We start from the raw sequence: 12,608 nt of genomic DNA on the forward strand, positions 1-12,608 counted from the left end.
CAACGCTACCTTCAGACTATTTCAATTAACTACGGCTAAAATTATAAGGATCAGTTTCAAAATGGATAAGTCCGATGTAACTATACAATCTGAGACGTAGTGCCGCTTTCATTAGCTAACCACAATTATTATAGTTTAATCAACGTGGCCTAATGATTTCATTCAGTTGGTCATATTCTGTAGTTTTCTATGCTTTAGAAGTAAGTATAGTCGTAGGCCGAAGGTACATTTTTATTATCAAAATAAGATTAAACAAACACACAGTGTGTGTGTTTTTTTATATTAATCTAGCGTGAAATATATATATATATATATATATATATATATATATATATATGCTAATAAACTAACATGTATTCCAAGTTAACGTAATACCACTACCTACTTCCTTCTTTGAACCCTCTAACTTGTTTTACAAAATTAAAATCATTATAGAATATTATGTGTTACCAAATACATGGAAATATGCTAACAGACGTTTTTTAAGTCAGTTTCTTATCCATTGGTATTGAATATGATGCTTCTCTTAAACTGGTAATGAACCTCCGTTTAGCATGACATTTGATGGTTTATTTGATTTCAACTGATTGTTACTTATGTTGTTTCTGTCAAATATAAAGTATATATCCTCATGTGTTGAGTTCACGAATTAAAATCTTTTATGAAAAACATCAATATTAGTTTTGCTGTTAATAGATTTGCATTTGTGTACCTTAATTCCATGAGGTGATTTGTAAAATTTTTTGATCTTTGTATAATGTTAATATGTTTATTTTTTGTATTTGTAGTTTCTAGATGAATATCAATCAGGTTTGCTGAACATGGTACTTAATACAGAGACTTGTATAGATGGTATCTATATTATGTGTAGTTAGTACATTTACAAGGGACTTTAAGCATATTTCCAAGTCGGTGTATACAAATTAGGTAATTTGAAAATATTGTGCCATCAAAGTTTTTCTGTAAGGTTAAGGAGTTCATTACAAAGTAATAATAGTTATACATCTCTTAACTAATTTATTTATTTCACTTGCGAATGTTAAATTTTATTATTGACACGATATCCATCTTGCTTGGATTTTATGTTGCTGTTGTGTTTACATATTTTCTTTTAGATACATTACATTGAATTAATGACTAAACATGGCTGCTTACAATCACGCATCTTGTTGATTAAGGTGCACAACGTACGATGACGACACGCAAACATATGTAAGAGACAATTTTTACACATATTTATCAATAAGATATTTATTTATTATACAAGGAAGAAAAAATATTTATGATGTAAAGGAACATTTTCTAGCAGGATGAGATAGATGAATAATATTTTTGACGACTTTATTTACTGACTAGATAAACTGTTGTAACGACACAGAATTTAGTATCATAACGAAAATATAGTAGTTCTCAACTCCGTCACCAAATGCGTTGGTAAATTTTCTATTCATTCTTTTCCTTCTTACTATTCTTCATAGCTTGAAGATATCTGAAAACAGAATTAGTTTTTTACTCGTAACAACCGAATCCTTATTTGATGAAGAAGTAGCTGCTTCTGTCATTTTAAAGGTAACAGAAAATCAAGTATTATAAATGGTTACCTGATTGTAAGTTTATAGCTACTCATTTTTTTACGTTAGTTTAATAAAACGTGAAAAATTACATCATATTGTAAATATTTAACACTAATTTAATTTCATCATAACTTATCCGTGCGATTGTTTATATCTCGTTGAAAAACTGCGTATTAAATAATTGGTAAAGCCGCTGGAAATAGAATTTGTAAATGTTAGCCTTTGTTGTTTTGGTTTTTACTGTTCATTTGTTTTATTTGAATTAAAATTTGTTTCTCGTTGAAATAAATTGGCAAATGTAGTGTTAGTGGTTTTTGCATTTTGTTTCTGTGAACCGAATGTGCTCCTAGTACGTAGTTCTAAATAATGGTAAATTAATAATTGAACAACTAAACCCAACTTGGAGAATTAATCTTGTATAACAAAAAGCAATAATGGGATAACTGGTAAATTATTTGGTTGAGGTTGGGTTCAGTAGTTTTTTATGTAATAAATTCTTGTAGTTTAGTGGGATTAGTGTAGCGTATGCACAGTTTGATTGAAGTTATCGTAATGTGCTTGTGTCCAGGTGGAATGGAGTGAGTTTTTGAAAATTATAAAAAAAAAATATTGGTCAGAATGTTTACATGATAATAGTTTGCCTTTTGTTTTATTTATTTGTGATTATTACTGCTTTCTTTTGTAATTTCTAAACAAAATAATGAAAAGTATGCCAATTAATGATTTTTAAATCAACTGAAGCAAATTTATTCCTTTCAAAACATGTTATAATGCTTTCAGTCACATTGCAAACATTTTTATTGCCACTGCATTGAACATAATGGCTATCCTTTTTTATCATAATAATAAAGAATTCTAAAACAGAAATATAATACTTTTAGCATATATGTGTAAGAATGGATATGCGATTAAAAAGATTAGCAACAAAAAGTATTTTGCAATAACATCTTGTTTGGCTATAGAAAAGATCCAAAATTTATCTAGAGTATATTGCATTTTAAATGTATTATTTTACAATGATTGGTACATTATATCTTACTGCAGTAATCTATAAAGTATCGTCGAAAAGGGAAGTACTGGTCAATTCATTTCTCTCAATTAACAATTTCACCAGTACTCTAGCTAAACTTCATTGAGGTGTCACTCACATGGCATTCAGCCATGTAGATTTTTGTGTGATCAACGAGCTAATGTGATACACTATATTCAGTTTATGAAAACTGTGTTTTAATCTTGAATTTTGTAAATTTGGTCTGAAATGGTTGTTCTTAAGCAAGCATATGATATTTCTGAGAACATTTTGGGTTTTATGTTGGGACATTTAAAACCATTTTGGTTATAGTGCCTAACAGAACTAATTAAATTCATAATTATTGTTATTTTTAATGCTAAGTTGTAATATTAAGTTAAATTGACTTTTGATGGAACATTAAATCATAATTGAAGAATACTATAATTAATAGGTCTATATATTCTCAGCTTATTTTTGTATTCCAATATAATAAATTATTAGATTTATATTTTTTTTCAGTTTTCTACAGTAGATGACTGCTAGCATGAATTACATGCCATCATCTGATGAAATCAGTTGCATCTCTGTTAAACATGATAACTTGTTTACTGATAGTAATGCCAGTGGAATTGACTTAACATCTGATAATGATGAAAACAAAGTATGTCATAAGTTATTATTTTGGCTATAGTGTGAATGGTATTTATACATTTTTCAAATATGGTAATTTGTAGTAGTTATAATAATCTTTTGTCAACTGACTGTTTCTGATTAACTATGATAAAGAATTATTATTTTAATTGATTGGTTGGTTGTTTGAAATGATCAATAGTTAAGTTTCATTTAGATCATTGCATCTATATGGAGTCTAAAAAAGGTAAATGGGAATTTTTTTTTTGAATTAAAAACCTTTAAAACATGTATTTTTTTTATTACTTTACAGTGGTTTTTATTACATCTGTTAACAATTTTATTTTTTTTATAGCTGTTAGCAAGTTTTAATAATTTCCTAAGTTATGATGCACATATATTATAAATTCTCTTCAGATTTGATGTTGTTTCTTCTGATTTTCACGCAGTTCATTTTTATTGCACAAGAACATTTCAAGCCCTGTGTAATTGAGTTTTCCCACAGAAATAATTCTTGTTTTTCTTTATTTTTATATCTTTTCATTTTTCTCCTAATTACAAGAAACTAATCTGTGTATAGTTTTTAATCCCTATTTCAGCATAATAGAGTTTCTTAAAATAATTGTAACAATGGAGTTTTGAACAACAGATAAGAAAACCATACTGATTAAAAATAAATTGTGATTAATTAATTTGAGTTTAATAATAAATTGTTCTGTAATAAAATCTCTTGTTCTTGTGTTTGTTCTTATTTATGTGGAGGCATTCTCTGTTCTTTATCCACTGAAGACCGTCATATTCATTCAACCACATATGTATCAATTGCGATGCTTTTATATAGAGTAAATTTGAACTTTTGTACATATAAGCAAAACATGTTTTTGTCAAGCAGTTTTTCATAAATGGTATGTGGTTTATGGTGTAAATATTCTAAATGGTTCATAGAAGTTAATAAATGAGTGTGTTTATTGTTAGCCTAAGTTACAGTCTAGAAGCAAATATGTGCATTATTATTGATAGAAATCTATATACTAAAGAAAAATAGGTATTTTCATTTTATAATTAACACTTTACAAAAAAATAATGAAAATAGATATGAGGAATTTGTAGATGAGGTTATTATAATAGCAACCAAAGCAGCTGAAGATATTCTGACCAACAGTATAATTTATGCCTTAAACTATATTAACTTGAAGTTACATTCCTGAAAAATATGAATATAAATTATGTGGGAAAATGAATAAAAATTAGAAATGTTGATTAAATTAAAAGTTTCCTTGGAAGAAATTGAAGTTCTGTGATCACCATCTTTCTTTACTGAAAAGCTTTTGCACATCATAATTTTAAGCTTTGCAGGAATGCGTATCCCACTTGCTATTGTTAAAAAAATGTAATAGTAATAGTTACAGTTTATAATAAAACTAAAGTAAAATTATAACAGCACTAATGAAAATTAATATATGGCCTGCTTTTGAGAATGTATGTTTAGTCTCTATGATTAATTCACTGTGGAAGACTTCTACATTCACTATAATTTTTTTTTTGGGAAATTATTTAGGAAATTCTTTTAAACAATCTCTTAAAATTGTTTGTCTTAGTTTAACTTGAATCAGTGATATATTAATTCTTGGTTATTTTCAGCTGGAGTTATTGAGATATATTGAAGATGTGAAACAAAGGTTAAAAAATAAAACAGAATTGTACAGTAGGAATCATAGTGCTGCCAAATTAAGGCCTGATTCTTCATTGCTGGCTAAACTTGATTCAAGCCTTAAAAAAAATTCAGCTTTTGTTCGTAAATTGGTGAGTTTCCTAATTTTTTTATATAGAATATTGGGTATTCTTCTTTTGACACTACCACAAGCTACAAGCTGTAGGTGTTAAATCTTGAAACTCAGGGCTTGGCCGTAAGGCTAGCTGGAACCTATGTGCAAACTATGATTGAAGAGTTATAGTCCTAACTGATTTTAACTCCCGAGTGACACTTAATTGGATTTGTGGTGGTAGTGGTAAACTTTATTGCTTTATTGACAGTGAGTCAGTCATCTGTATTAATAAGGCCATTGATTGTGAACAATCAAGTTTAGTACATTTCAAGTTTACCATCTCTCAGTTTGGAAACTTGAGTCTGTTCTTGGATATTACCTTTAAATTTAGAGGAAAACCAATTTGTTGCTGTGAATCATGTTTAAGAGGCCTAAGCAAAGTCATGATCAGTAATGCTATGGTTTCATCCTGGGTAAAGAGAAGCTAATATTTTTATGGATTGTGGGTAAAACAGAGGTGGCTTTGAAGCTTTCTCCAAATAATAATTGTTTAGTTTTGTCTCATTCTACAGATTCCATTTTGGGTAATACTTTTTCCTACATTTTTAACATAGATTTACTGAAGGTTTACCAGGCTGGTGATTTGTTGTAGCATTCATGAGTTTTAACAATATTGGGTGAACAGTAGGAGATTATGATTTTAACTATTTTTGATATGAAAAAATTCAACAAAATATATGAGAACAAAATTATAATAGCTTAAAAAAGGGAGGAATTTTTAAATAATACAATTAAAACAAACCATCAAAAAAGAGTACTGTTGTTTTTAAATTGAATAGAAGCTATTTTCCGTGATGTGGACAATCTCCTGGGTGTAGATGTTGAATTGGCTATTTATGATAAGGATAAAACTTATTTTGTTGTAAGTGTCCTTTTGAATGCAAAACTCTGATCTTAGAAAGACGTCATGTACTGATGCCTTGATTGTTGAACTCCATCAATAATAATTTTATCAATAATAGTGTCGCGTTGGATAGATCATTTGCAGCTGATATGAATATTAGATAGTGAACTTGTTTCCCAAAGATTGCTAAGTCATGCTAATTGTTATGGGTGTGGAATCTTGATTCAGAAAATGTATTTCAATCTTTACTGCAGCAGCTGCAGCATTACCTTTACACACACGCAAAATTGAATACCATATCAGTGTATTCCTCTGTTGTAAATAAATATAGCACTACTTCAATGAAAAACCATTGACGTTCAAACTAAAATTCACACAAAATCTTAGTTAACAACAGCACAGTTCACAGTACTCGTTATACCTAATGTAGCTTACAGAATGATTTAAACACTAATACAGTATTGTGCATTGTTGATCACCTGTTTATTTTATTGCCAACTCTGAAATAATAAATATCTCAAATAATTTATTTTATCTGTCATAAAAAATTATTTTATTTAAGTAATTTTTATTTTTCAATTGTGTAATTTGCAGTTTTTTTTTTTTTAATTTCTGAACAGTAAATTTTGTTTTTACAAATTTTTCACATCACCAAAAAAGAACTTTGTTTTTGTTTACATTAAATAAGTACTTTTTTGATAAATGTAGTAATGTACTGTTTCTAAATAAAATTTGAACTTTTCTTTGTTTTGTTCATCTTATCTTGCATAATTTTTTTTTTCAGAATTAAATTTACTGCAAGTTTCGTTTAAAAGTTTTATGTGTTTATTATCCATTAAACAATGTTATTGTATCAAACATAAAAAACAGGGTTTTTACCCCAGTTTATTGGTTTTTCATCCCAGATTTCTCAAAAACCACTACTCATACGGTTCTGGGACCTATTTTATTCAATGTTTCAGCTCAAAAATCATAAGAAATTACTAATTCTGCCCCTTAATTGACGTCATAAAAATTTCAGTACATTTCACCAGGATAGCTGAAATCCGACTGAAATTTCACTAGCTGTAACTTGCTAACAAAGCATTTTAGGACATAGTTCATATGAACTTTTTCCATTATTTTTATGAGTAGAATAGGTTGTGAAGACCTGGGAGAACTTTATCATATACTAAGTTAGAAAAAAAATTGTGAGCAAAAATTCAGAGCATCTAGTTTTTAACATATAAGCCTAGTTTGAGATAAGGATGTGTCAGAAAAATGCAAAGGAGCTACTTATTAAGCTTGCTACCTGGTAATCTGTATGTATTACCGCTGGGATCTTGATAACAAAGGGAAAGAAAGTTACAGAAATCGAACCTTTGAAAAGGTTCTTGAATGAAACAGGACGATCAACCAAAAAGTAAAAGGATGAAGGAACTGTTAGAATGCTTGACTGAACTGGGAACATAAGTGAAATGATTCAGGCTGAGAAGAGAATGCAATTACAAGGTATCTAAAGCAAAATGGAAAGAAAAAATTGGAAGAAAATTTCTTGAACTAAAGAATATCATAGAAGTTGAATGATTTTTGGAAGGATTGGTAGAGATTTATGGGGAATGCCCTAACCCAAGAAAGTCTGGAAAGTTGAAACAGATGAACAATATTAAGTGAATATAAAATTAAGCAGGGGTTAAATTTTTCTTTAAAAGTTCTTTAAAAAGAAGAATTCCCATTAAGGCCTACAGGAAATCTTGGGCTATTTGTTACAAAAGATTGCATTTTCTTCACATAAGTATAGAACAAACTTTTACTTTGTATAGGCTTTATCCATCTATTTTGCTGTGATAGTAGGAAAACAGGTAAAATAAAAGTGATTACTTTTTATTTGTAATTTAGTTTAATTCTACCAAGTTGCTCATAAGATATAACTCTATAAAGACAACTGTTTTGTTTTTTGATGATTGTTATTACAGAAAATCTACCATATTATATAAAAATATTTGTACAAATAAAAATGTACTTAAATATCATTAAACAATTTTTTTGTGGTGAGATTTATTCAGTTGAAACAGAACTAGGTTATTAGAAAAACCCACCAGGTTGGTCTAGTGAGAAACTCATTACAAATCAGCTGGTTTTGAAGTCAAGAGTTCTAAGGTTCAAATTCTGATAAAGGCAGTTACTTTTATAGGGATTCGATTACTAAATCATGGATACAGGTGTTCTTTGGTGGTTGGGTTTCAATTAACCAACATCTCAGGAATGGTCAACCTGAGACTGTACAACACTACACTTCATTTACAGTTGTATTTATCATCCTCTGAAGTAATACCTTATGTTGGTTCTGGAGGCTAAACAGAAAAAAAGGTTCTTAGAGAACAGCTAAGTTAGTATTATTTGTAATTTTATATTATGGTTAATAACTATAATATTTATGTAACTGTATATCTATTTTATATGTTTAACCTGTGCTTCTTTATAGCCTTGGAGATAATTATAGTGAAACAGATAATTTGTTATATATAAAGATTATTTTTATTTATTAATTTCACATTACAGCCACGTTGTATAGTGTCTTGCTAGAATAGTTGTGTATTTCCTACTTATGATATTATTTTATTTTTTTTAAGAGGAACTTCACATCTAACCAGCTGGATGGATTATTGAAGGATTTGGCCAGTTTGAATTTAACAAAATACTTGAGTGAGGTAGCTGCATCATTGGTTGATGTTAAACTTAAAGTGACTGATGTTCAAGCTGTAATTACATTATGTAGTGAACTACATGCGACTTATAATGAGTTTTCAAGTGTACTGCATGAGTACTGGACAAAAACTTTGATTAATGTGAAAAAAGGGGAACCTGTGCGTATCCAGTCTATTATTAATTAGTATAACTGATTCATTGCAAATTATTTTGTGTATTTTTATGTTTATTATCTTTCCTTGTTTTTAGTTAGGTTTTTATAAAAGTTATATTATATTTAGTTATGATGGTTATTAGAATATAGGATTGATATTGTAGGTGTAATTAAATGAAAAGTGAGTAAAATTATTTAATTATATATTTACAATTGCTGTATGCAGCTGTTTACCTATTTTTTCAAAACAGTGGTGCCGATTACTTTTTCTTTTTTTTTTTATGTGAATCCACTATATTTTAGATTATAAGTCTGTAAATTATAACCTTCTTCAAAATTTCTGGAACAAAAGTTATCATTCATTGTAAATTCCAATCAATAAAATCTGTGTTTAGGACATAAAGATCAAAGTTATATCCCTATCAAAGTCTCTTTCAAAAAGGATATGTACCATATATCTGAACCATATTTTTTAATTAATTTGTTGTACTCTGAATTTATTGGTATTAGTTGTAGCTTTTCCCTCTATGAATCATGAGACCTTGCCGATGTGAGGGGGTTTGAGTACTCAGTGATACAGAGTAGTTTGACCGAAGGTGCAACCATATCGGAGAGGTATCTGTTGAGAGCTAGACTAAGGAATGATTCCTAAAAGAGGACAGCAGCTCTTTCAGTAGTTCTTAACGATGTAGGTCAGGAGGATTTAAATAATAAATTAAACATATAAACACTCAATCTTCTGAGTACTACGCAGCTGAAAGCAATGGAAAACTATGGCTGTTTTTTTTTCAAAGAAAATTTTGCTCTCTGCATTTTCATATAACAAAGATGCATTTTCTGCCTTTCTTGGTAGAATATTCCAAACATAAACTACTATTCCCTTGTTTGGATCTCTGGATGGGGAGTACTAAGGAAGGGGTCGCCAGAATTAAGAAATAACATTCTATGAGTTGGAGTGTTGAATTTTATAAATCTAAAAAGGTTGGTAGGTTAGAAAATTTAAAGAGAGAAATGGATAGGTTAAATGTAGATGTAGTAGGAATTAGCAAGGTTCGGTGGGAAGAGAATACAACATTTGGTCAGGTGATTTTAGAATAATTAACTCTGCGTCAAATAAAGGGCAGGCAGGAGTAGTTTTCATAATGAACAAGAAGACAGGGAAGACAATAGAGTATTCCAAAAAAGCTTAGCGATAGAAACATTGTAATAAGGATAAAATCAAAACCTAAGTTAACAACAATTCTTAACGTCTACATGCCTACAAGTGTCCATGATGATGATGATAATGATGTGGTAGAGTGTGTATACAAAGAAATTGACGAAGCAATTAAACACATAAAAGGTGATGAAACTTTAGTAATAGTTGAAGATTGGAATGCAAGAATTGGAAAAGGCAAGGAAGGAAATATTATGGGTGATTACAGGTTGGGCAAAAGGAATGAAAGAGGGGACTGACTTAGAGTTATGCACGAAGTGTAATTTAGTAATTACCAACAACCAGTTTAAAAATCATAATAGAAGAATATACATAAGGAAAAAGGATGGTGATACTGCAAAGTGTCAGATAAATTATATCATGATTAAACAAAGATTTACAAATCAACTCCTTGACTGCAAAGCATATCCTGGATCAGACATTGACAGTGACCATAATTTAGTGAAAATGAAATGTAGATTGGGTTTTAAAAACCTGAAGAAAATGTGTCAGATGAATTTGTAGAATTTAGAGAAACTTGAGGAAGAGGAAAGAAGGTTTTTGAGGAGGACATCACAAGAGGTCTGAGTAAAAATGATAAGGTAGAAAATTTAGAAGAAGAACTGGAGAACGTTAAAAAAAGAAATTATTAAATCAGCAGAAGCAAACTTAGGCGGAACAAAGAAAACTGGTAGAAAATCTTGAATATCAATGGATATATTGCAGCTGATGGATGGATGTAAGAATGCTAGTGATGAAGAAGGTAAAAGGAACTATCGACAATTAAGAATTACTATAAACAGGAAGTGAAAATTGGGAAAGAAGCGTGGATTAAAGAAAAGTGTTCAGAAATGGAAAGAGAAATCATTGGTAAAATAGATGGAGCATACAGGAAAATTAAAGAGAATTTTGTGGTACATAAATTAAAATTAATAAATTGTTAAATAAAGTTGTTACACTGACTTATAACATAAAAGAAAAGGTCAGTAGGTAGGTGGAATCTTTTGAAGATTCATACAGAGGAAATGAATTAGAAACTGGTATTATGGAGGAAGAAGAGCAAGTCAAGGAGAAAGAAAAGGGGAATACAATACTGAGATTGAATTTAATATAGCATTAAAAGATTTGAATGGCAGAAAGGCTTCTGAGATAGACAGGATACCTGCAGAATTACTGCGCAGTGTAGGTGAGGAAGCCATAGGTAGATTGTACAAACTAGTGTGTAATATTTACAAAAAAGGGGAAATTCCGTCATACTTCAAAAAGAGTGTGATTGTCATGATACCAAACAAAGCAGAAGCAGATAAATGTGAAGAATGCAGAACAATTAGCTTAATTACTCGCGCATCAAGAATCCTAACTAAAACTGTGTACAGAAGAATTGAGAGGGCAGTGGAAGAAGTGTTGGGAGAGGACCAATTTGGTTTCAGGAAAAGTATAGGGACAAGGGAGGCAATTTTAGCAGTCAGATTAATAGTAGAAGGAAGAAGATTAAAGAAAAACAAACCAACATACTTGGCATTTATAGACTTAGAAAAGACATTTGATAACATAGACTGGAATAAAATGTTCAGCATTTTAAAAAATTCAGGGTTCAAGTATAGAGATAGAAGAACAATTGCTAACATTTACAGGAACCAAACTGCAACAGTAATAATCGAAGAACATAAGAAAGAAGCTGTAATAAAAAAGGGAGTCCAACAAGGATGTTCCCTATCCTTGTTACTTTTTTATTTTTACATTGAACTAGCAGTTAATCAGTGTATGCAGTAACAGTGCAAGGTGAAAAGATAAAGATGATATGATTTACTGATGATGTAGCAATTCTAGCTGAGAGTAAAAAAGATTTAGAAGAAACAATGAATGGCATGGATGAAGTCCTATGCATGAACTACCGCTTGAAAATAAACAAGAACAAAATGAAAGCAATGAAATGTAGTACAAATAATGTAGATGGACCACTGAATATAAAAATAGGAAGAGAAAAAATTATGGAGGTAGAAGAATTTTGTTATTTTTGGAACTAGAATTTCTAAAGATGGACGAAACAGGAGCGATATAAAATGCTGAATAGCACAGGCATAACGAGCTTTCAATCAGAAATATAATTTGGTTACAACAAAGAAATAAATGTAAACGTCAGGAAAACATTTTTGCAAGTATGTGTTTGGAGTTGTAGCTTTATATGGAAGTGAAACTTGGACTATTGGAGTACCTGAGAAGAACACTCAACATTTTATATTGCACAACAATAAAATAGCATCATTTTTGCAACAATGGTAAGAGACTATCACTAATCAGCTGATCAGCATAATTATGTTACAATGTTTTTATTTACAAATTAAATTGGAACAAAAGCAATTGTGTTAAAAAAATAACAATTTTTTAAAATTAAAATTTTACTTTTAAAAGAAAATTTTAATTAGATTAAATTTTAATTTAATTCAGTTTAATCTCTTTTGAACTTAGCCACCCACCAAGAAGAGGCCGAATTTTATTTCTCCTCAAAAGTTAATGGTGTTTACCAATATCTTATCCTGAAAGTTGCATTATTCTACCTGGAATGGTTTTAAAGTTGTTGAGTGGTTTCCATATTTTTGACTATATTTGTAAAAGCTTACAATTTAGTTGTAGGACTTTCCTGGAACATGGCTTTAGTTGCGTGATGGGAAAGTTAAAATGCAT

At 29.6% G+C, this 12,608-nt stretch overlaps 1 protein-coding gene across 6 annotated transcripts in view; it reads left to right on the forward strand.

Annotated features, from left to right (window-relative positions):
- Window positions 1-17: 17 nt before the first annotated feature.
- The window catches only part of LOC142331664 (regulator of nonsense transcripts 2-like), a 90,782-nt gene continuing 78,191 nt past the window's right edge, over window positions 18-12,608 (forward strand). For 5 of the 6 annotated variants that reach the window (XM_075377689.1, XM_075377685.1, XM_075377688.1 and 2 more), the window contains exons 1-4: window positions 1,479-1,569; window positions 3,106-3,247; window positions 4,858-5,019; window positions 8,499-8,732. In XM_075377689.1, coding sequence (XP_075233804.1) covers window positions 3,119-3,247; window positions 4,858-5,019; window positions 8,499-8,732 — 525 coding nt within the window. In that variant the 5' untranslated portion in view covers window positions 1,479-1,569; window positions 3,106-3,118. Of the gene's footprint in view, window positions 201-1,478; window positions 1,570-3,105; window positions 3,248-4,857; window positions 5,020-8,498; window positions 8,733-12,608 lie in introns of those variants that run through there. The other variant, XM_075377686.1, reaches the window with a different exon arrangement.

This window comes from Lycorma delicatula, chromosome 10 (genome assembly GCF_047948215.1).
Source record: "Lycorma delicatula isolate Av1 chromosome 10, ASM4794821v1, whole genome shotgun sequence".
Lineage (NCBI taxonomy): Eukaryota > Metazoa > Arthropoda > Insecta > Hemiptera > Fulgoridae > Lycorma > Lycorma delicatula.